Source organism: Elephantulus edwardii, unplaced genomic scaffold (assembly GCF_000299155.1).
Source record: "Elephantulus edwardii isolate Elephantulus edwardi_28Jun2011 unplaced genomic scaffold, EleEdw1.0 scaffold00212, whole genome shotgun sequence".
In the NCBI taxonomy this organism is placed as follows: Eukaryota; Metazoa; Chordata; class Mammalia; order Macroscelidea; family Macroscelididae; genus Elephantulus; species Elephantulus edwardii.
In genome coordinates, this window is record NW_006399962.1 from 4144331 (window position 1) to 4170347 (window position 26017).

A 26017-nucleotide genomic window follows, 5' to 3' on the forward strand; every position below is an offset into this window, starting at 1 on the left:
CTGATGCTTTTTTAAAAATTTATTATTTTTTGTGTGTATTCCGTCAGATACGATCTGACTGTTACAGGAGGAGATTGTCCCTCCTTCTCCAGCAGAGCATCTGGTGGTTTTGAACTACGCACCTTTGGGGTTGCAGTGCAGCTTCAAAAGCCTAATTCTTATAACTCCTTATGTAAAGTTTTCTGTGACTAACTCCCACCAGCCTATTCTTTGCATATTTATGTTTTTTTCTTTTTTTGTTTTTGTTTTTTTAACTATGGAGTGCTTCACGAATTTGTGTGTCATCCTTATGCCGGGGCCATGCTAATCTTCTGTGTATCGTTCCAGTTTTAGTATATGTGCTGCTGAAGTGAACACACATATTTATGTCTTATATTTTAACAATTACCTTGGTGATAAGTTCCTAAGTAAGTTTTATTTATGTTAATCCTTTATCCTGATCTGATAGTTAAACTTTAACTGTTTGAGGATCAGTATTGTGCTTTTTTCCTTACATGTTTCTACTGGCAAGGAGAATATGTAGGATGAAGATGAGGTTTGAGGTAGTCAGTTGAACAAAACTGCTTGATGGTGATGGCGAGCAAGTTAAAGGTCCTTAATAGCTGTAGAAACCTGATGGACCTCAATTTAAGTGTTACATGATGCCTTGAAAAGTTGTGGGCCTTCTGGATTCTTTTATAAATTGAATCAAATATACTAAAGAAGCCGAACTTAAAAATCTTTGGTAAATTGGAGGGAGGGATTGTAGAACAGTGAAAGAATTCTTTTACTTTTCAAAGAGAAGAACGAATTGGGGGAAAGAGAGGTGGGCAAGGAGAAAAGTGCAACAATGAATGAATGGAAATCCAAAGTCTCTGTAAACTTTCATTTAAATGAATTAAAAAAAAGAGGTGAAAAACTCTTTGGTAAACCTTAGAACTTTAGAAAGAATGTAATCTACTACCTTATCTCACAGTTGAAGAAATTGAGTTTCTAAGAGGGAAGGTAATGTCAGTCTTAAGAATCCTGCTCTTTAGGAGCTCTGGTGGCCTAGTGGCAAGAAGCTGTGCTGTAATCCCAAAGGCGCATGGTTCGAATACACCAGATGCTAAAAAAAAAAATTTACTCTTAAAATGAAAAAGACTATTACTTCCTTTTATCTTAAAAGCTGTAACTTGCATGAGGAGGGCAAGGCCAAAAGTGATAAAGTGAAGGCATCTTTTATAATATAATCTACCACCCATAATCTATCACTATTTTATTTATATACTGAGTCTTAAAATCCTAGAATTTATAGTACATCTTAGAACTTAATAGTGCAAGGTGTTTCATTGAGGCCTAGAGAGGCTCAATAACTTGCCCAAGTGAACACATTTGTGCCCAAGTAAACACATTTGATCACTGATAGAATAGGATTCAGGTCTCTGTACTCTTTTTATTTTTAATAATTTTAATGAAAGTTTAGAGACTTAGGGTTTCCATTGATTCATTGTTGCACTTTTCTCCCTGCCCACTTCCTCCCACCCAATGCACTCTTCTCTTTGAAAAATGAAAGGAATTCTTTCATTGTTATACAATCCCTCCTCCCAAGTCCACTCCACTGTGCAGCCTTCATTCTGGACTCCTGTCATGATAATACCTAGTCACATACCCCTTTTAAACAGTTCTCTCCTTCATCTGTTTCAATGCGGTATACATCATTCCTCCTCTCCATCTGTCTTCCATCAACCCTTATGTCAGGCCCATTTTACAACAGGCCCTATGCAATATTTGTCCTTTTGTGACTGAGATCTTTTACTCAGCATAATGTCCTCCAGGGTCACCCATTTTATATAATATTTCATGAGTTCCTTGTTTTCAATGCAGCATAGTATTCCATTGTAGGAATATACCAGAGCTTCTCTATCCATTTGTTTGTTGATGGGCACTTGGGTTTTTTTCCAACTCTTTGCTTTTGTGAACAAAGTCACAATAAACATGGGTGGTGTGAATACATCTACTTGGGTGGCAGTTATGGTTTCTTTAGGGTATATTCCCAGTAGTGGAATTGCTGGATCAAATGGTATTTATATTTGCAACTTTTTGAGAAAGTGCCACACAGCCTTCCATAGTGGTTGCACCATTTTACACTTCTACCAACAGTGAGTAAAGGTTTCAGTTTCTCAGCAACCTCACCAGCATTTGATGTTTGCTGTTATGTTAAATTTTGCTATTCTTACTGGGGTGAGATGATATCTCATAGTTGTTTTGATTTGCATCTTTCTTAGAGCTAGGGATTTTGAACATTTCTTCATGTGCTTGTTAGCCATCTGAATGTCTTCTTTGGTGAAGTGTCTGTTCATATCTTGTGCCCATTTTTCAGTTAGGTATTCACCTTTATCTTATTGTGGTGCTCGAGTATTTTATAAATTCTAGATATAAGTCCTTTGTCTGACATGTTTACCAAATATTTTTTCACAGTCTGTGGCTTCCCTTTTCACCCTGTTGGAGAAGTTTTTGGATGTGCATAGGTAATTAATTCTTAGAAGGGCCCTTTCATCTATTTTATCCTCTCCTGGTTGCAGATATATCTCTGTACTCTTTAACTTCATTTTCTTAAAATAAGGCACTTGGGCTTTTTTTTCTAGTCCCGTTCCTTTTGTTAGGAGACCATGAATATTTTAGGGACAGTAATGAAATAATTTATTACTAATATCTTCACTGTTATCCCTTGTTCTTGGGGGGGTTGATTGACAACACATTAATTTTTCTAATTGTGTTTATAAAAAATAATATGTATTTTATTATAACTTGTCTGGGATGCAGTTTTTATATTTTTCTAATTTTTAAAAACTTGTGATTTGAGTGAGTAATTATAGTAGATTTTTATTTTTCTTCAACAAATTCATACATAATTTTGTTTCATGATATTGATTGGAGTCTCAAAAATGTAATGACACTCTTCTGGCTTCCTGTCTCTATTTCTCTTTGGCATTCCTATCCTTTCCTGCCTTCTGTACTTTATCCCTGGGAAAATACTGCACTTTTATTCTTGTGTGGTCGATATTCTAGGGAGTAGTTATCTCTGATGTTACTGATCACCTATAGGCCTGTCTGTTGTTTGGCCAAAAGTTGGATAATAGTGATAATTTTATTTTAAGGCTTGAAGGATGACTAAAGTCCATAGTCTTGGAGGTTCTACCAGTCAGTCTCTATCAGACTAATAAGCCTGGCCTTTTTTAATGATTTTGAGTTGACAGACAACTCAACACGGTGGTTAGAAGCTTGGGTTCTGGAGCCATTTTGCCTAGGTTTGAGCCTACCTCTATCCCTGTTAATTATATGAGTTTAGACTTTTTTTGCTTGTTGGGTGTTTTTTCTCTTTTTAAGACAAACCTTTTAATCTCTCTGTGCCTCTGTTACTCATCTATAAAATAGAGATCAAAGTCCTGACCTCATAAAATTGTTGTAAGGATTAGATGAGTTAGTATGCAAAAAAAATGCTTAAAACCGTGAACAGCATATAATGCTTTATGTTGGCTTCATTTTAATTTAATTATATAGGTAAAACATGGTCATTGTAGAACACGTAGGAAATACCAATAAAGCAAAAAATTTGAAAACATTGGAAAGTATATATTTAGTACAATATAATATTCACATTTGGGACAACATTTCCAGAAACTGCAAAAAAAAAATCCCTCTGTAAAAGTATCCAGTAGTCAGGTTTGCTGAAAATACAATAGAAACTATGATTTTGGCTGTCTCTTTCAAAACATTTAATTGTGCAGTCTCAAATTGATTGCAAATGACCATAATCTTTGTGCAGACAGATGGAAGACTATAGTATAGACCACAAAACATGTTTGCTTAGAATTTTCAACTTCTCCCATAAATACTTTAGCAAAAATTACAATTTGTAATTGAAATGTTGCTTTTATTAAAAATATCTTGATGTTTTTCTTATTTTTTAACCACAATATAAATAATAGCACTATCTTTTGAGAACTTATACTTGAGTCAGAACCAACTCAGCTGACCTTTCATTGGATTGTCCAGACCATAAATCACATGGGAAGGGTTTGCCCATCTTTTTCCTTTAGTGATACCAGTATAAGGATTAAGGTGCTCCTGATCCAGGCCATGATCTTCACAATCCTTGCTATGCATTGGTGTTATTGTTATGTGCTGTCGAGTTGCTTGCGATTGATAGTGACCCTGTGTACAACAGCTCTGAACTCTGCCCTGTCCTGTGCCAATCTCATTGTCCCCGACACACTCATCCCGATTGCCCAAGTTACCAAATCAGTCCACCTCCCAGAGGGCCTTCCCCTCCTGTGCCGGCCCTCCACCCTCCCAAGCATGATGTCCTTCTCCAAGGACTGGTCTCTCCTTACAACATGACCAAAGTATGTCAGACGAAGCCTCGGAATCCTTGCTTCCAAGGAGCAGCCTGATTTAACCCTCTCTAGGATGAATCTGTTTTGTTTTGTCCATGGTACTTCTCCAACACCAAAGCTCAAAAGCATCAATTCTCCTTCTATCCTCCCTGGCCATTGTCCAGCTCTCTGACACATAGCAAGTGATTGCAGAGACCATGGCCTGTACCAGATGCACCTTAATCTCCAGAGACACACCGTTTCTCTTCAGTACTTTAGAGAGGTCCCTAACAGCAGACTTTCCCATCGCAATATGTCTTTTAATTTCCTGACTGCTGGTGCCGAGAGTGTTGATTGTGGAGCCAAGCAGACTAAAGCTGTGAACAATTTCAATCTCTTCATCATCCATCCTGATGCTGCCAGTTGGTCCAGTGGTGAGAATCTTTGTCTTCTTGACATTGAGCCTCAATCCATATTGAATGCAGCAGTCCTTGACCCTTAGCAGCAAACACTTCAGGTCCTCCTCAGTTTCAGCAAGCAGGGTTGTATCATCTGCATATTGCAGATTGTTGATAGATCTTCCACCAATGCATTAAAGAGCAGAATAATGACTAAGGATGACAAAAGAAGAATTGATGCCTTAGAGTTGTGCTGGAGAAAAGAACATACAATGGACCGACAAGAAAACAAATGGTTCTGTCTTGGAGAGGGTAAAACCAAATATCTCGTTGGAGGGAAGGACTTTGAAACTCCATCTCACATATTTTGGGCATGTGGCCAGGAGGGGCCAGTCCTTGGAGGACGTCATGCTTGGAAGGGTGGAGGGGCAGCACAGGAAAGGAAGACCCTGGAGGAGATGGATTAACAGTAACTGGTGTAATGGGAGTAGGTAGGTGTATTAGAGTCAGTGAGACTGGCTGAGGAGAGGGCAGGTTTCAGAGCTATTGTACATATAGGGTCTCTGTGAATCACAGGTGATTTGATGACACATAACAACAGCTGCTAGTGGATTCACACCACCAAAGAGGCTCAATTTTGGGTTAGCTATGTACCTCACTATGGACTATGCTATCAAGAGCCACATCTTTTAGGTATTTTCACTTTTAATTTACAGGCAATATCTGAGTCTAAAAACTATTTTTGAGCCACTTGTTTCTGAAGTTTTTGGATAGTTCTGTTTCACAGCTTCCAAGAAGGGATTTTGGCAAGGAAGGGAGCCTACCCTGGAATGGGCCAGTCTGAATAATACGGATTGGAGCTCAGTATCAAGAAAATGAAAATTCTCACCATTGGGCCAATTGGCAGTATCCTGATGGAAGAGATTGAGGTTGTTAACAGTTTCATCTTGCTCAGGTCCACAACACTATTGGCACCATCAGTGAGGAAATCAAAAGATGAATTGCTTTAGGAAAATATGCTGTTAGGGACCTATCCAGGTTGCTGAAGAGTAACAGTGTCAGTCTAAAGACTAAGATGCACCTTAGTCTGGTTTAAAACTTGCACTAGAAAAAAGTGAAATAGTGTCATAACCAATTTGATGTTTTTACTAATAAAAAGCAAAATAAAACAGTAAGTTTCTGCCTTTTAAAAAAGCCCAGTCTATACATACTACTCTCCAGCACCACAACTCAAAGGCATCAATTTCTCTACCATCCTTTGCCATTGTTCATCTATCTGTTGCATTGCAAGTAATTGTAAAGACCATGGTCTGGATCAGGTGCACCTTAGTCTCTTGAGTGACATTGTTGCTCTAGAGAGGTCCATGGCAGTAGATTTTCTCATTACAATTATTCTTTTGATTTACTGGCTGCTGGTACCAAGAGTGCTGATTGTGAAGTCAAGTTAACAATCTCTTCACTGTCTTTCATGATGCTACCAATTGACCCAATGGGGAGAATCTTTGTTTTCTTGATATTGAGCTTCAATCCATATTGAAGGCTGCAGTCTTTGACCTTCTGCAGCAAGTGCCTCTCGTCTTCCTCATTGTTAGCAAGCAAGACTGTATCATCTAATTAACGCAGATTGTTGAGTCTTCTTCCAAGCCTGATGGCAATCCTTATAAAACCCAGCCTCCTGGATGATCTGTGGTCCACATAGATTGAAAAGGTATGTTACCAAAAGAAAGGTATGAAGAAAAAGAAGGTACGGAGATAGAATGTATCACTGGCATACAGTTTTCCTAATTTTCAACCATATAGTGTTTACTTTGTTCTGATGACTGCCTCCTGGTCCAAGTACAGGTTTTGCCTGAGCACAATCAAATGTTCTGAGATTTCCCATTCTCCTCAAGGTTAGTTACAATTTGTTGTGATCCACACAGTCAAAATGCCTTTGCATAGTCAGTGAAATACAAAAAGGCATTCCTCTTATATTTGCTTTCAGCCAAGACCCATCAAGCATATCCTAAATGCCACAGCTTCTTCTAAACCCTGACAGTTCTGACAGTTCTCTGTTGATGTGGTATTCTAGTTTTTGGATAATTTTCAGCTGGCTCTTGCTTGCATGTGATATTAATGATATTGTTCGATAATTTCCGCACTCTGTTGGGTCTTCTTTTTTTAGAATGGGAGCAAATATTGACCAGGTGGTTGTCCTCCAGATTTATTGACACAGCTTGCTGAACACTTCTAGGGTGGCATCTGTTTGTTGAAATATGTCAGTTGGTATGCTGTCAATTCCTGAGGCCTTGTTTTCTGTCGGTTCTTTCAGAGCAGCTTGAACTTCCTCCTTCGTCACCACAGGTTCTTGCTCATACGTTGTTTCATGAAATTTCTGTGTCAGCCAATTCTTTTTGGTATCATTCTGTATACTCCTTCCATTTTCTTTTAATGCTTCCTGGGTCATTTCTACTCAAAGCATCCTTAAGTATTAAAACTCAAGGCTTGTATTTGTTCTTCATTTCCTTCAGTTTAAGCAATGCTGAACAAGTTTATCCTTTTTGATTTTGTGACCTTTGATTTGTGGTGCTGGAAAAGAGTATTGAATATACCATGGATTGCTAGAAGAAACAGGTTCGTCTTGGAGAGGGTGGAACCAGGCCGCTTCTTGGAGGCAAGGATTTTGAAGCTCCGTCTGACATACTTTGGGCATGTTGCAAGGAGGGACCAGTTCTTGGAGAGGGACGTCATGCTTGGGAGAGTGGAGGGACAGCGCAAGAGAGGAAGACCCTGAATAAGATGGATTGAGGTAATGGGGGTACGTGTGTCAGAGATAATGAGATTGGCTCAAGCTAGAGCAGGGTTTAGGGCTATTGTACATAGGGTTGCTATGAGTTGTAAACAACTTGACAGTACATAATGACAACATCATACTTACTACTTCTATAATATGTGTTGTCCTACAGGTCCTCCAATATGAATGTGTACATATCTCCAATATGAATGTGTTGTTGTTGTTGTAGTTATGTGCCGTCGAGTCGTTTCCGACTCATAGTGACCCTATGCACAACAGCCCTAAACCCTGCTCTATCCTGCGCCAACCGCATCACCTCTGACACACCCATCCCGATTACCCCAGTCACCGAATCAATCCATCTCATAGAGGGTCTTCCCCTCCTGCGTTGTCCCTCAACCCTCCCAAGCATGATGTCCCTCTCCAAGGACCCGTCCCTCCTGGCAACATGTCCAAAGTATGTCAGACGAAGCCCCAGAATCCTTGCCTCCAAGGAGTAGCTTGGTTTAATCCTCTCCAAGATAAATCTGTTTGTTTTCCTGGCAGTCCAGGGTACATTCAGTACCCTTCTCCAGCACCACAGCTCAAAAGCATCCACTCTCCTTCTGTCCTCCCTAGTCATTGTCCAACTCTCTGATGCATAACAAGCGATTGCAAATACCATGGCCTGTATCAGGCGCACCTTAGTCTCCAGAGAGACACTGTTGCTCCTGAGTACTGTGTACATATGTAAAATGTTAGAGAAAGACACTACAGCATATATACACACACACATATGTGTATGTGCTTTATACCTTTAAATGTATGTGGTATCTTTTTAAAATTTAAATAAAATTTTTATTTTATACTGGTTTACTTACAAAGTTTATATACATTGTTATTCATACTGGATCTTTTTCATTTCCTTTGTATGGTATCTTTTAAACTTCCTTCATGATCGCAAGTAAAACTCTAAGTCATTGTATTAACATAGTTTTCCATTTTATGATGTGAGGAATTTATTTAGTCTACTTGATATAAAGAAATCATGGTGATACAAATGATCAAGCACTCCACTGCTGACCAAAAATTGGTAGTGTGAACTCATCAGTTGCTCTGCAGGAGAGAAATGTGACTGTCAGTTTCCATACACTCTTGGGTGGTAATTCTGTCCTGTATGGTCGCTGTGTGTGTTGAAATAGACTCAACTCTGGTGGTTTTTTATTTGGATACTTTCATAATAGTTCTTGTTTTCTGTTCTTATGAACAATAGGTAACAACCTAGTACAGGGGTTTTCTTGGCACTCTTGTCCAATTAGAATAAATTTCTAGAAGTAAGATTGCTAGGTAAAGAGGACAGTTGACGGAATTTTACTACTTTTTTGTTGTCATTCACTTTAATCAACTTTTTGTCACAAGAACATTCTTTTCAGATCCATAGTGTATGACACATTGTGTGTGTGTGAGTGTATGTATGTCATAATGTTATAAGACATATGTATGTGGCATTAAGTGAATATTTTGAACATGGTTTTTGTTTAATGCCTTTCACATTTTAGGAAAATTAAAGCTACTTAAGATTTCATTTCTTTATTTTTATAAATGCCACACATAATACCTTCTCACTCACTCACATACACAGAGTATACCTTTCAGAGCACATACGTGAGAAATTCAAAGGGATAATTGAGAAAGTGAAATTTGCCTCTCACTCTTGTTCCTTACTTTGTCTTTCTCAACATCAACTTCTGTACTTTGGAAATTTATGTGCATGCATCACAATATACATACATCCATACCAACTGGATTTTTGCATCTATCATTTCATAGTCGGCAGTTCACATCCACCAGCTGCTCCTCAGGAGACAAATGGACAGAATCATAAAGATTTAGAGCCGCGAAAGCTTGATGGAGGGTCACTATGAGTCAATATATAAACGTGCTTTTCATCAGGAAAAAAGACATCACACACAACTCACATCCTCATCTCCTTCTAGTTAGTTTCTCTCTCTTTGAAATAAACTTCGAGACAGAGTTGTCCTTTGTGTCTCTGCTTCTACTTAAAATCACTGTGGTCTGTCTCTACTCCCGATTTGACACCAACAATGACAGTGCCATCCACTCTACAATGGTGTTCTTATAGTCTCACATCCTATATGGACATCTTGCTCTCCTTATATAATTTTTTGGCAGCTTTTTTTTTCTATCTTCCCCCCTCCCCAATTTCAAGATTCTATTTCTTAAAACTAGAATAAGGCATTGTTTTTGTCTCATCTGCAGCTTTTAATACTTCTTTCCTTCTTCTTAAAGTAAGAGCTCCAATTACTGGACTTTGTGAGCATTTTCTTTCCACAATCTTCTCCTACCTCTGACCCATCTTTCTAGTATTTTTTATTAGTTCCTTTTCTTTTAAATGCTATCATGATAAAGTATTCTCATGCTTTGAAGGCAGTACTTTTAGTATATAGCAAAATAAATGTTAGGTCACCCTTCAATCCAGAAGTGTAATCTCTAGGTGTTTCTCCTAGGAGACAGGTTTGTTCATGTACTCAAAAATGCCACCCCTCAAGCATTATGATATCTTAAGAACTATTAAATTTACATTGTTATAGGGGATTAAATTGAGAACTTGAAATGTTAGATAGTCTCAGAAGTCTGTGAATTTGTGGGAGAGGAACAATTCAAAGGAAGGTGAGAATGGTTGCACAACTTTAAAAATATATTGAATGTCACTGAATTGTACACGCCAAAACTACTAATTTGAAAAAAAAAAATTTAAAAACCCCAAAAAAGCCCCTACTGATTTGGTGTATGTTCGTAAAAAACATAATCTTTCATTTGTTAATATCACTAGTATGTGCGAATCAGTCTTATGTTTCTAATATGTTTCATTAGTAGAATTTTTATGTTATTTTTGCCAAAAATTAAAACTTGAATTTAATCATGAGGAAATGTCAAATAAATCCAAATTGTTACTGTTGTTGTTATGTGCTGTCAAGTCACCTGAGACACAGCGATCCTATACTATGTATGGAAGTTCTGAAATCCTGCCCTGATCTGAGCCAGTCTCACTAATTCTGACACACCAGTTCCCATTGTCCCAGTTATTGTATCTATCAATCTGTCTCATCCGGTGTCTTCCTCTCCTGTACTGTCCCTCCACTCTTCTGAGCATGATGTCCTTCTCCAAGGACCAGTCCTTTCTGGCCATGTGCCTAAAGTGTGTGAGATGCAGCTTCAAAATCCTAGCCTCCATGGAGAAACTTGGTTTTATCCTCTCCAAGACAGACCCGTTTGTCTTCTTAGCAGTCCATGGTGTGTTTAATACTCTTTTCCAGCACCACAGTTTGAAGGCATTGATTCTTCTTCTGTCATCTTTAATCATTGTCTAGCTCTCTGATACATAGCAACTAATTGCAAAGACCATGGCTTTTATTAGGTACACCTTAGTTCTCTAGCCTGACATTGCTGATTTTCTTTTTTAATTGAGATTTTAATGAAAGTTTGCACATTCAGTGATTTATTTGTTGCAAATACCTTTTATAAGAAACATAAACAAAGCCTATACACATGGATTTTACCTGATGGTATACATAGGAATCAAAAGATTACATTTGTGGAAAGACTCAGGGGAGAAGATCAGTATCAGCAGTGAAAACCAGGCCGGGTGCTGATTGTGGGACAGACCACCAACTACTAATGTGCAAGTTCAAGCTGAGGTTGAGAAAAATTAAATCAAGTTCACGGGAACCAAAATTTGACCTTAAGTCTGCCCCACTCGAATTTCAAAACCATCTTAGGAACAGGTTTGAGCCTTGAGCACCAGTGAGCGTAGACCAAGTGAGCTCTGGGAGGATATTAAGAAATCGTCCATGAAGAATGCAAAAGATCGTTACAAAGGCTGAAGAAGAAGAAGAAAAGACCAAGATGGATGTCTGAGAATCGCATTAGAGTGCCGAGAAGCCAAAGCTAAAGGAAGAAACCAAGACATCAAAGAGCTGAACAGAAAATTTCAAAAGGCAGCCCGGGACGACAAAGCAAGATACTATAATACAATGTGCAGAGAGCTGAAGTCAGAAAATCAAAAGGGCCGAACTCGCTCAGCGTTTCTTAAGCTGAAGGAGCTGAAAAACAAATTAAAGCCATGGATGGCAGTACTTAAGGATACTTTGGGTAGAATGTTAAATAATCCAGGAAGTATCAAGAGAAGATGGAAAGAGTACACAGAGACACTGTATCAGAAGGAACTGGCTGACACAGAAGAATTTAATGAAATAACATATGAGAAAGAGCCTATGGTGATGAAGGAGGAAGTTCAGATTGCTCTGAAGGAATTTGCAGAAAACAAGGCTTCAGGAGTTGACAGCATACAAATTGATTTATTTCAACAAACAGACGCTGCCCTGGATGTGCTCACTAAGTTGTGCCAGAAAATCTGGAGGATAGCCAGCTGGCCAACTGACTGGAAGAGATCGATATTTGTTCCCATTCCAAAGAAAGGTGACCCAGCAGAGTGCAGAAATTATCGAACAATATCATTAATATGACATGCAAGCAAGATTCTGCTGAAAATTATCCAATAATGTTTGGAACAATATGTCAACAGAGAACTGCCAGATGTGCAGGCTGGATTTAGAAGAGGTTGTGGTACTAGGGATATTATAGCTAATGTTAGTTAGATGGACCTTGGCAGAAAGCAGAGAATACCAGAAGAATGTCTATCTGTGTTTCACTGACTATGCAAAGGCTTTTGACTCTGTGGATCACAACAAGCAGGGGCTGACTCTGAGAATAATGGGAATCCCAGAACATTTGATCGTGCTAATGCGAAACCTATACTTGGACCAAGAGGCAATCGTCAGAAAAGAGCAAGGAGATACTACATAGTTCAAAATCAAGAACGGGGTCCATCGGTTATATATTCTGTCTCCATACCTTTTCAATCTGTATGCAGAACAGATCATCCAAGACACTGGGCTGTATGAGGAGGAATGTGGCATCAGGATTGGTGGAAGAATCATCAACAAACCTGCGTTATGCAGATGACAGAACCTTACTGGCTGAAACTGAGGAGGACCTGAAACACTTGCTGCAGAAGGTCAAGGAATGCAGCCTCCTATATGGATTGAAGCTCAACATCAAGAAAACAAAGATTCTCACCACTGGGCCAATTGGCAGCATCAGTATGGATGGTGAAGAGATTGAGATAGTTAACAGTTTTAATTTACTTGGCTCCACAGTCAACACTCTTGGTAACAGCAGCCAGCAAATCAAGAGATGAATTGCATTGGGAAAGTCGGCTGTGAGCAGCCTCTCAAGAGTACTGAAGAGCAACAGAGTCAGACTGGAGACTAAGGTGCGCCTGGTCCAGCTATAGTCTTCGCTGTTACGTGCTGTGCATCAGAGAGTTGGACAGTGAATAGGGTTGATAGAAAAAGAATTGATGCCTTTGAGCTGTGGTGCTGGAGAAGAGTGTTGAATATACCATGGACTGCTAGGAGAACAAACAGGTTTGTTGTAGAGAGGGTGAAGCCAGAATGTTCCCTGGAGTCAAGGATTCTGAAGCTTTGTCTGACATACTTTGGGCATGTTGCAAGGAGGGACTGGTCCTTGGAGAGGGACATCATGTTTGGCAGAGTGGAGGGGCTGTGAAGGAGAGGAAGACCTTTGATGAAATGGATCAGTTCTGTGACTGGAGTGGTGGGAATGAGTGCGTTTGAGATGGCTAGGTTGGCACAGGATAGAACGGCGTTCAGAGCTCTTATACATAGGGTCTCTATGAGTCACAAGCAACTTGATGGCACATAACAACAACAACAACAACAAGATAGACCTATTTGTTTTTTTGGCAGTCCATGGTATGTTTAATACTTTCTCCAGCACCACAATTTGAAGGCATCGATTCTTCTTCTGTCATCTTTAATCATTGTCCAGCTCTTTGATACATAGCAACTAATTGCAAAGACCATGGCCTTTATTAGGTGCACCTTCATTCTCTAGCCTGACATTGCTGATTTTCTTTTTTAATTGAGATTTTAATGAATGTTTATAGAGAACTTGGATTTCCAGTCATTCATTGTTGCACATTTTCCTCCCTGCTACCCCAGTTCACTTTTCTCTTTGAAAACAAAAAATTATTTCATGTTGTACAATTCCCCACCCCAACCCCAGGCCACTTTACTATGCAGCTCTTATTCTGGACTGTTTTCATGCAAATAATACCTAATTATATATTCCTTTTAAGCATTTCTTTCCCGCATCTGTTTCAATACAGTGTACATTATTCCCTCTTAGTTTCCCCCAACTGTGATGTCAGTTCTGTTTTATAAAAGTGACATGATGCAGTATTTGTCCTTTTGTGACTGAGATACTTTACTCATAATGCCCTCCAGGGACACCTATTTTTTTTATATTTTATGAGTCTCCTTTTTTCTGTGCTGCATAGTATTCCATTGCATGAATATACCACAGCTTCCCTATCTATTCGTTTATTGATGGGCAAATTTGTTGATGGATTATTTCCATCTCTTAGCTATTGTGAACAAAGCACCAATAAACATGGGTGTGCATATATCCGCCTAGGTGGCAGTTCTGATTTCTTTATTCCCCGTAGTGAAATTGTTAGATCAAATGATATTTCTCTTTGCAACTTTTTGAGAAAGTTCCATACTGCCTTCTAGTGTGGCTGCACCATTTTACACTCCCACCAACAGTGAATAAGAGTTCCAGTTTCTTAACAATCTTGCCATTCTTTGTTGTTTGCAACATCGTTGATTTTCAGTACTCTGGAGAGGTCCCTAACAGCAGATGTTCCCAGTGCAATTCGTCTTTTGATTTCCTGACTGCTGGTGCTAAGAGTTTTGGTTGTAGATCTGAGCAAACTGCAATTGTTAACAACCTCAATCTCTTTTCCGTCTAAGATGGTGCTGCCAGTTGGCCCAGTGGTGAGAATCTTTGTCTTCTTGATGTTGAGCTTCAATCCATATTCAAGACTACAGTCCTTGACCTTCTATAGAAAGTGCTTCAGGTTTTCTTCAGTTTCAGTAAATATGGTTGTGCCATCGACATAACTTAGGTTGTTAATGAGTCTTACTCCAATCCTGATGCCATATTCCTTCTCATAAAGTTCTGCTTCCCGAATGATCTGTTCTGCAAATAGATTGAAAAAATTTGAAAAAGGTATGGAGACAGGATTCATTCCTTACACACTCATTTCCTTGCCTTAAACCATGCAGTGTTTCCCTGCTCTGTTCTCAGGTACTGTTTGCTTTCTGCCAAGATCCATCTGACATAGGGGATAATGTCTCTAGTGCTAAGAACTCTTCTAAACCCAGCTTGTATTTATGGTAGTTCTCTATTATTGTACTGTTCCAGTAATTTCTGGATAATCTTCAGTTGAATTTTGCTAGTGTATATTAGTGATACTGTTTACCATAGAGTTGGAACTGACCCATAGCTGACCCTCCAGTAGATTTCAGAGGCATTTTATCCCATGGGATGTGATTGCCCATCCTTTTCACGCAGAGTGTCTGGTGGCCTCGAATCACATGCCTTCAGTATTGCCACGTAGTTTCATGCCACTAGGCCACCAGATCTCATATTAGTGATATTGTTCAATAATTTCCACACGATTTAATTTAACCGACCTATATCCTTTGGGCTGGGAGCTCTAGTCCTAAGGCGCTGGTGTTGCTGACCCAAAAGCACACAGTTGTATTTCACCAGCTAATCCAAGAGAAAAAGATGGGCAGTCAATTCTCTTGCAATTTATAGCCTCTGAAAACGCTGGAGGGTCAGCTATTAGTCTGTTCTGTCTCCAAGGCACATAGTAACCATAAGTATTCTTTGGATATATGGTCAGGAGGAACCAGTCCTTGGAAAAAGACTGGGAAAGGTGGAGGGTCAGAAAGGTCCTCAGTGAGATGGATTGATATGGTGACTAGAACAGCAAGCATGGCAGAAAGAGTGAGGATGGTGCAGGATGGGGCATAGCTCAGATTTATTGTTCATAGGGTGGCTATGAGTCATAGTTGACTCAAGATCACCTAACAATAACATATTCTTAAAAAGTCAAAGTCATGAAAGATAGATAAGATTTGATATTATTTTCGTATTAAAGTCTAACCATTCATAGCCACATGTAATCTTAGATGTTCTTTTGATAGAGGATATTATTGGCATAATTTGCAAATGTTAAGTATGTTTTATAGATTGTGGTTATGTGCCATCAAGTCGCTTGCAACTCATGGTCACCCTGCATACAACAGCTTTGAGCCCTGCTTTATCCTGAGCCAATCTCATTGTCTCTGACACTCCTTTCCCCATTACCCCAGTCACAAAGCAGTCCATCTCATCCAGTGTCTTCCTCTCTTGCTCTGTTCTTCTACCCTTCCAAGTGCTATGTCCCTCTCCAAGGACTGGTCCCTCCTTGCAGCATGCCCAAAGTATGTCAGACAGACCTTCAGAATCCTTGCCTCCAAGGAACAGCCTAGTTTTACCCTCTCCAGCATGAACCTGTTTGTTCTCCCACAGTACATTCAGTGTTTTTCTCCAGCACCACAACTCAAAGGTATCAGTTTTTCTTCTGTCATCTTTAGTCATTGTCCTGCTTTCTGATGCATGGCGACTAATTACACTATAGCCTGGGTCAGGTGCACTTTCATCTCTAGACTGACATTGTTGCTCTTCTTTCAGTACTCTGGAGATGTCCCTGACAGCAGATTTTCCCATTGCAATTAGTCTTGATTTCCTCGCTACTCGTACAAAGAGTATTGACTATGGATCTAAGCAAAGAATATGAAATAATTTTTAATTTCCTGATTTTACTGTAGTTATGTAACTTGTTTTTTAAGGTGATATACAGTAACCTATCTAGAGATAAAACATGGAGGAATATAGAGATGGTATCATTCACGTTGGAAACTCATGATACAGTTCTTTAATCAGGCCCACTCCATGACCGTTGGCCTTTGGGCTCTGCTCCTATGATTGGGCAAGTGTTGGGAAGCTTTTTAAAAATTCTGCGAATTCCGTGCCCATTGCCAATCCATATAGGCTTAGGTCAAAGCACTTGGCTCTTTGTGGGATAATTAATCTAGCTCAGCACAGTTTTGGGTTCTCCACCACCTTTGCGGCTGCTGAGACCAGTGCTGCCATCTGGGCTTTCTATTTCTTTTTTTTTTACATTTGCAGATATGTTTATTTTTTTCTTTTTTACACAAATGAAATCATGCTAGATATACATAAAAAAAGAAACCATTGTTGTTAAACTGTGTCCTTTTCCAAGAACTAGCCAGCCCCTCATAACAACATGCCCAAAATATGTGAGACAAAGTCACCATCTTGCCTCTAAGGAGTACTCTGGTTGCACTTTCTGAACGACATATTTGTTCTTTTGGTATTCCATGATATAGTACTCTTCTCCAACACCACAACTCCTAAAGGAGCCCTTGACAGGAGATTTTCCCAATGCAACACATCTTTGGATTTCTTGACTGCTACTACGAAGGACCATAGGCTCTTGCTCATATGTTGTTTCATGAAATTCTTCTGTGTCTTCCAATTCCTTTTGATAGTGACTCAGTATATTCTTTCCATCTTTTAATACTTCCTGGATCATTTAATATTCTGCCAAAAGCATCCTTGATTATAGCAACTCAAGGTTTGAATTTGTTCTTCAGTTCCTTGAGCTTAAGATATGCTGAGCGAATTCGGCCCTTTTGATTTTCTGACTCCAACTCCTTGCACATTTCATTGTAATATTTTGCTTTGTCATCCCGTGCTGCCTTTTGAAATCTTCTATTCAGCTCTTTAGTATCTTTTTTATTTTTTTTTTATTTTTTTTTAGCTCTTTAGTATCTTGAATTCTCCCTTGTGCTTTGGCTTCTCTGCGCTCCAGTGCAATTTTCAGAGTATCTTCTGACTTCCATTTTGGTCTTTTCTTCCTCTTCTGTCTTTGCAATGACCGTTTGAACTCTTCCTGGATGATACCCTTGATATCCTCCCACATGGGCTTTCTATTTCTGACTTTGACAGCCTCACCGAAAGGATATGCTGTACTTTGTGCTTCATTTTCTTTGTGGTAGTAAGATTCTCATTTTATACCTCTGAACATAATTATATTAAAACAAAATTGACCAAAAAATTATTAGGAAAGGTACATATTAAATATCAAGAACAGGTACATTATATTGCGCCGCTAGAGGTGAAATTCTTGGACCAGCGCAAGGAAAAAAAAAAAAAGAATAGGTACATTAACACTGAGCTTCTGTTAAGGGTGATGGAAAAATTCAGAAACAAAGGTGATAGTTGAACAGTGTGATGAACATAGTATCACTATACATGTAAATATTATTGGCAAAGTCAGGGGATGCTGCTGTTACCCAGTACATAGAGTCTTGGGATGGTGCTAGGCATCATAGACTACGCAGGTTAGTGGTCTCTCACCAAACCCTTACTCCCATAACATCTAATTTTCTGGCCCAAATTTTCATGGTCCTTTGTTCTAAATATATTGAGAGCTGTTGCTATAAATCTGCTTGACATTTCCCCAGTCTAATTTGGAACTCTTTTTCTGCAGGATTTCCTGTATGTATCTGTCACTTATCTTGCATGGATTAGGTTTTATTAGACCAACTGATGTTGGTATATACATGGTATTCAGTTCATGTTTTTTGAATACATAACATTTTTATTTGAGTACATACTATTTATTGGATACATTATAATGTTTTTGGCTAAGCATTTTAAAGTCAGTTTTTAGGATTAAAGAAAAGAATGTTGCCCTATTTCATTTGTCCTCGTCCAGACTTTCTGAAGTGGTGCTAGGATGTAATTTCTTTACTTTGTTTTTGTTTTTTTGTGATTTTTTAAATAAATTTTACTAACATCAAGTGAGGAATGAGTGAACTTATTGTCTGTTCTCTTTCACAGTAAGACTTTAATAACCACCATTTTGAAGTATTAACACCAAACAAGGGACTTGGCATATTAAAAATGCATCTGTGATAAAAATATGTCTATGTTAATTAACAGGTGGGAAAGCTATAGCAGTTTCTCTATTTTTACTTATTTATTTGTTTGTTTGTTTATTTTTATATGAGCCAGGATTCTTAGTCATAAGGAACAGAAACCCAACTTAGAATAGTTTAGGCAGAAGGGATTACTGGGGTGTATCACAGAACCAAGAGAAAGTAGGTTGGTGGGCCTTCGGAACAAAGGACCCTGCCCTTAGGCCTTTTCCAGCTCTCATCTGTCCCTCTCACTGGGTTTGCTGCAGCCATTTTTTTCCCTCTGTAAACCTGATTTCTGTTTCAAGTCCACGTGACAGCCAAAGAAAGACCATCCTAAATGTCAGGAATGGTCATTCGTGGTCCAATGCTATAGGTATCTGATACAGGTCTGATGTAGGTACTTATAAAGTTGGCCACTCTGTGGTCTTCTCTTATTCTCTTAACAACTGTCATCACTTTATAGTTCAGTGAGTCACAAGAAATCTTAATTCTGGGTTTAGATCTCATTTCATTACATCTTTAATATCACTGTTTACATACTCATCCAGCAATGTTCATAGATTATGCAAGGAAATTATAGCCTTTGCTTCCCTTTTGTTCTACTCTGTTGGCTTAGGAAAAGAAGGTCAGAGTTGTGAGGAGAGGTAAATAATGTGGTAGATACTTCTTCCCTGACCCATTTTAAAGGCAACAGCCAGGTCAAGATGATTCACAGTAACAACTCAGAAGACTTGTTAATAAGCCCTGGACTCTAGGCCACAAAGATGGAGAAATAAGTACATGGAGACATGGTAGTGGTGGAATCAGTGACATTTTTATAGCATGTCACTGCCTAGGAGTGTCATTGTTCTTATATGAATAAAGAAAGACTAATACTTTCCAAAGGTGTTTTGTTGGTTTGTTGGGTTTTTTTTTACCTTTTTTTAAACTTTATTTCTTAAATGAATAATAATTTATTTTTAAAACATAAAAAATGTTTCCATTTTTTATCCATTGTTGCATTTTCTTTCCCTCTTCCTCCCTCCACCAGCCCTCCCTACAATGCACCCCTTGTTTCAGATTGTTGTCATACATATAATGCCTAATCATGTATTCCTTTCTAACAGTTCTTCCCCTCATCTGATATACTCCAGTGTTCATTATCTGTCTACTCTTATCCCATTCTGTCTCCAACACCTCCATGACTGTCATAACACCAGTGGTGTTACACAGTGGTATTTGTCATTTTGTGACTGAGATATTTCACTTAGCATAATGACCTCCAGGCTCCCCCATGTTGCATAATATTTTACAAGTTCATTGTTTTCTGTACTCAGAATAATACTCCACTGTGTGAATGTATTAAGTTTTCCTATCCATTCATTTGTTGATGGGCACTTGCGTTGCTTCCATCTCTTTGCTGTTGTGAATAATACAGCGATAAGTATGTATGTGTGTATGCATCTATTTGAGTCATGGCTCTGGTTTCTTTAGAATATATTCCCAGTAGAGGAATTGCTGGGACACATGGTATAGATATCCCTTATCAGATGTGTCATTGCCAAACATTTTTTCCCAGTCTATGGATTTCCTTCTTACCCGGTTGGAGAAGTTTGGGGGGCGGGTTTCTGAATTAATTTTAATGGATGTTTACAGAGACTTAGGTTTCCAGTCATTCATTGTTGTACTTTTCTCCCCATCCATCCCCTCCCCCTTAATTCACTCTTCTCTTTGAAAAGAAATGCAGCCTTTACTCTGGACTTCTGTAATGACAAGAATACGCATTCATATGTCCCTTTTAAACAGTTCTCTCCCTCATCTGTTTCAATGCAATATACATCATTCCTCCTCTCATTTTCTGTCTTCCATCAACCCTGATGTCAGGCCCATTTTACAATAGTGGCCCTATGCAATATTTGTCCTTTTGTGACTGAGATATTTCACTCAGCATAACGTCCTCCAGGGTCATCCACTTTGCATAATATTTCATTAATTCCTGCTTTTTCAATGCTGCATAGTATTCCATTGTGTGAATATACCAGAACTTCTCTATCCATTCATTTGTTGATGGGCACTTGGGTTGTTTCCAGCTCTTTGCTATTGCGAACAAAGCCACAATAAACATGGGTGTGCGTATATCTGCTTGGGTGGCAATTATGGTTTCTTTAGGATAAATTCCCAGTAGTGGAATTGCTGGATCAAATGGTATTTCTATTTGCAACTTTTTGAGAAAGTGCCACACAGCCTTCCATAGTGGTTGCACCATTTTATACTCCCACCAACAGTGAATAAGAGTTCCAGTTTCTTCACAACCTTGCCAGAATTTGATGTTTGTTGTTCTGTTAAATTTTGCTATTCTTACTGGGGTGAGATTATATCTCATAGTTGGAGAAGTTTTTTGATGTGCATAGGGATCTAATTCTTACAAGGTCCTGTTCTTTTATTTTTTTCTCTCTTGGTTGTAGGAAAAGATTGTTTCTTTTTTTTAGCTCAGTTAGCTATATTGTTATTGTCATTGTTAGGTGTTGAGTTTATTACAATTTATAGTTAACCTAAAACAACAAGTCTGAACCTTACTCTATCTTCCCCCAACCCAGGAAAAGATGGTTTCTTATATCATTAATTTTATATGATAATTTGGATCTTTTCCTCATTTAAAAAAAATGAGATATTTTGTATATGGCTTAGTGGAGTTGCATTGCTAATCCAAAGGCAGGCAATGTTTATCCACCAGCTTTTCTGAGGGAGAAAGATGGGCATTCTCCTCCCGTGCAATTTACTTCCTCTGAAAACCTGCTGTGAGTCGGTTCCGACTTGATAGTATGTAAAAAGATCAACAAACCTATTTGCCATTCACCATATTTCAATCAGGATTTTTATTAATTAAAAAGGACAGAAATCCAGTTCAAACCACCATAAACACAACAAGATATTTACTAGTTTGTATAAACAAAATATTCAGAAAGGCAAGCTCTGGTGGCCTAGTGGTAGGAAACTGCACTGCATTCCCAGAGGTGCGTGGTTCAAATCCACCAGATGCTCTGCTGAAGAAGGAGGAACAATTGCCTCCTGTACCAGTCAGATGCAATTTGATGGTACACACATAAAAAGAACAAATAAATAAATAAAAATTTAAAAAAATAAAATTTAAAAAAATATTCAGAAAGTAGTTGACTACAGGTGGCTGAATCCAGAATATCACATGTTTTTCACCTGAAATTTGTATCTCGGCTCTGCTTTCTTCTTTATTAATTAATTTCATTCTGTAAGCAGGTACCATTTCTCAGTAATGGCTAAAATGGTCACCAGCCACCTTTAGATGCATTTTGTCAGTTTTCTCACCCCAGGGGAAAGCAGTCCTTTTAAGAATACATGTAAAATATCCAAGCATCACTCATTTTCCCAGGTTGGGTCATATATACTGTAGAAACAGAACTTGATTTCCGGAGGAAAATTGTGATGACATTTAAAGAAAAATGGAATGCTAGATAGACCAAACAGTAGATATCTACTATTCCCTAGCTGCTGAGACTCAATATTTAAATGTACCATGTATTTTTATTTGTTATGTATATGTAAAGAACTGCTTTTTTTATGCTGTTGGATGAAGATATGAGCATGAGTTTTTCCTTTTTAAGGAATTGTTCATCAAATAGTAGAAATTATATGTATACATAAGTAATGGCATTGATTATATATTGAGTGCCTATACTGTGTGCTAGCAGACACTTGGCTAAATGTTTTATGAGCATTATCTCCTTAAAAGTTACTCAGAGTCACTTCTATTATTAACCTCATTTTACCAATTATAAAAAACCCTTAGGCTTACCAGATTTATGCAGCCTGCGCAAGGTCACACAGCTAATGAGTCAGTGTGCTCATTTTGGACTCTTAATTCAGTACTGCAGTTTAGCTTGCATGTGATCTATCAAAACCTATCTGCCCTCTCTCCCCTTAAATTTCCATCTTGGCGAGCTCTGGTGGCCTAGTGGCAGGAAACTGCACTGCAACCCCAGAGGTGCGCAGTTCAAATCCACCAGATGCTCTGCTGAAGAAGGAGGAACAATTGCCTCCTGTACCAGTCAGATTCAATTTGACGGTACACACATAAAATAAAGAAATAAAAATTATTTTAAAAAATTTCCATCTCCTTACAGCTTGGTTCTAAATTACTGAGAACTGTCTGATTGACTCAGATTATCTTCTCTAGGACATCACAGGTTGATGGCAGGTCTGTAGGTTTTCCCGTATGCAGTATAAATCCTTGGTCTGATTAGCCCACTGGTTTAATGCATATTAGGAGGATTCAGTCACCATTTACCCACCGTCTTTAGGGTTGACCCTTGGGAGGCCAAACAAGGGGCCTGGCAGTGTTGATGTCCTGGAGTTATTGCTCTCCTCAGTACCTCTTCTGTATCTATAGATAAAGAAGTATAGATTCACCCTCTTGCTCTTGCATGGATGTTTTTCTTATCTCTAGGCCCTCCCTTATTGATAGTGATTTTAAAAAAGAACTCTTTTTTCCCCAAAAAATTATTTTAATTGAGATTTTTAACAAAAGTTTATAGAGAACTTGGATTTCCATTTATTCATTGTTGTTTCCTCCCTACCCATCCCCTTCAGTTCACATTTCTCTTTGAAAAAAAAATCTTTCGTGCTTGCTTTGGCAGCACATATACTAAAATTGGAACGATACAGAGAAGATTAGCATGGCCCCTGCGCAAGGATGATACGCAAATTCGTGAAGCGTTCCATATTTTTAGGAAGTTAGTTCATGTCAGTCATTTAGAATGATGAGACAAAATGCCTTGTTCTTGAATGTGATTGTTTTAGAAGTTGAAAGATTTTATTTATTTGTATGGTTTTTGTAAAGAATAAAGTTATTGAAGGGGGAAAAAAAAGAAAAAAATCTTTCATTGTTGCACAAAAGAGAACTCTTGATTCATATGGGGAAAAGAATCACAGGGTTTGACAATTTGGTAAGTGCAGGGAGGGAGTAAAGGAAATTATAAACATCCATTGGGGGGCCTGAAAAGACCAGGTAATGGTGGGCATAGTCCAGTGGTGATTAATATTATGAAACGTGAAAAAAAAAAGAGAGAGAGAACTCTTAGGGAACTCTGATGGCCTAGTGGCAAAAAGCTGCACTGCAAGCCCAGAGATAGGCAGTTCAAATCCACCAGATGCTCTGCTAGAAGAAGGAAGGGCAATCTCCTTCTATACCAGTCAGATCAGTACACATACACACACACACAAAATAATACAATTTTTAAAAAATTTTTAAAAAGAGAACTTTTGTCACATCACACTTTCATAAGTGGCTTCCTGTAGTCTTCAGGATAAAGTCTAGGTCCTTCAAAAGACTTCATGGCCTGGACTTTATTTGTCCCTCCAGCCTTGTATCTTGATCTTCCATTCCTTGCTTCCTTCAAATCAGCCGATTTGTGAGTCCAAACCAATGATATTCTGGGCTTTGGATGTTCCTAAAACCCTAATTTGTTCACAAGCCTAAACGCCTAGCTAATTCCTTCTTCTCAGGAGGTCTCATCTTTTTTTTTTTTTAAATTTTATTATTTTGTGTGTGTACCATCAAATTGAATCTGACTGGTATAGGAGGAGATTGCCCCTCCTTCTCTAGCAGATCAGCTGGTGGATTTGAACCATGTACCTCAAGGAGGATAGAAGGAGAATTGATGCCTTTGAGCTGTGGTGCTGGAGAAGAGTATTGAGAATACCATTGCCAGGAAAACAAACAGATTTGTCCTGGAAAGGGTTAAACCGGGTGGCTCCTTGGAGGCAAGGATTCTGAGGCTCCGTCTAACATACTTTGGACATGTTGTGAGGCGAAACTGGTCCTTAGAGAGGGATATCATGCTTGGGAGGGTGGAGGGACAGCGCAGGAGAAGAAGGCCCTCTATGAGGTGGATTGATTCAGTGACTGGGATAATTGGGATGGGAGTGTCAGAGACAGTGCGATTGGCACAGGACAGGGCGGAGTTTAGGGCTGTTGTACATAGGGTCGCTATGAGTCTCAGGCGACTCGACGGCACATAACAACAACACCTTTGGGATTGCAGTGCAGCTTCTTGCCACTAGGCCATCAGAGCTCCCTAGGAGGTCTCATCTTGACTGATAACCTACCTAGTCTTGGAAATCTTTACAGAACTACTCTCTCCTTTCACCCTGAATTAGGTATCTACTACTGTTGTCCTCATAATGGTCTGTGCTTTTCCTATCAAAGTATTTATCACTTTATAGTTTATATGTATGCTTATTTAATATCTTTCTCCATTAAGATAAAAACTCTTGAATCACCTTTCCCTCTTGTCCCCACAGTGACTGGCACATAGTAGGCATTTATTATTTGTTGAAGACATGGGCATATTTTGGTGATGAGTTCATGCTGATCACATATCTGTCAGTTTCTCCAGAACTTTCCTCTCTTCCAGGATCTAGGTTTCAGTGATGAGACATGGGGTATGATGTAACCCGCTTCCAGGGGGATGTTGATGAAGACCTTATCTGCCCTATTTGCAGTGGAGTCTTGGAGGAGCCAGTACAGGTGAGTTGATCTGATAGAAGGTTTAATAAGGAACCATATGATATTGGAGCTTGAAGAAAATGTGGCCCAGAGAATGGGATGCATGAGGAAGCTACTGTATTCTGGCTCCCTGCTGTATGTATATCACCATTGCCCCAGCAGAGATTTGGTGCAGAGGAGCAGCAGTTGTAGAGAGAATAGATTGTTTCAGCGACCTTTTAGAGGTAGATGGTGCAGTGCTGTGGTGATTCAGCTTTTCTTCTGAAGTTATGCTGAGATCTTTCTGTTTACTATGACTAGCCATATGCATTTCTTTTTCCTTGCCCTTGATTGAAATTATGTATGCTCCTGATGAGTTCCCTCTGGATTTTGATGATGTGACATTCTTTAGGCTACTCAGCCAGTCTCCCAGCAAGCCTCTTGCCTACTTACTCTGTAATAAATAGGAAGTACGGAACTCTGTGTATTGGCCTCTTTTCTTTCTTGGATCATTTGAAAGAACCAGCTTTTGACGCAGCCATAAACTTTGCATTTTGGTATGAAAGCTGCCACCTTTAGTAGGGTATTACCGTACTTCCTAGGCCAAAGTCAGTTTTTACCTTCCTGGGACAGTTACGAGGAGGAATTATGATTATCTGACAAGTATAATTGTTGTGGTTGTGGGTAAGTACTGTCAAGTTGGAACTGACTCATACATAACTGACCCTCCAAGGGTTTTCAGAGACAGTAAATTGCACAGAAGGAGATTCCCCATCTTTCTCTCGTGGAGTAGCTGGTGGATTTGAATCACATGCCTTTCGATTGACAGTGTAACTCCTTAACACTAAGTCATCAGAGTGTCCTAGTAAGTTAAATTAGTGACGTGGATTTTCAACAGTTTTAATCGTGGAACATCATCCTTCATGGTCCTCATTGTCCTTATGTTGTAAATACCATTTAATCCTCTACCATCCTTGGCTAGTCATAGATAATACTGTTTTCCAAACCGGGATGCCAGT

General features: G+C 38.9%; 1 protein-coding gene across 1 annotated transcript in view; it reads left to right on the top strand.

The window, feature by feature from the left end:
* Positions 1-26017, top strand: part of RNF41 (ring finger protein 41) — a 30242-nt gene that overhangs the window by 264 nt on the left and 3961 nt on the right. Inside the window, exon 2 of the mRNA XM_006897633.1 lies at positions 24928-25040. Coding sequence (XP_006897695.1) covers positions 24951-25040 — 90 coding nt within the window. The 5' untranslated portion in view covers positions 24928-24950. The remainder of the gene's footprint in view (positions 1-24927; positions 25041-26017) is intronic.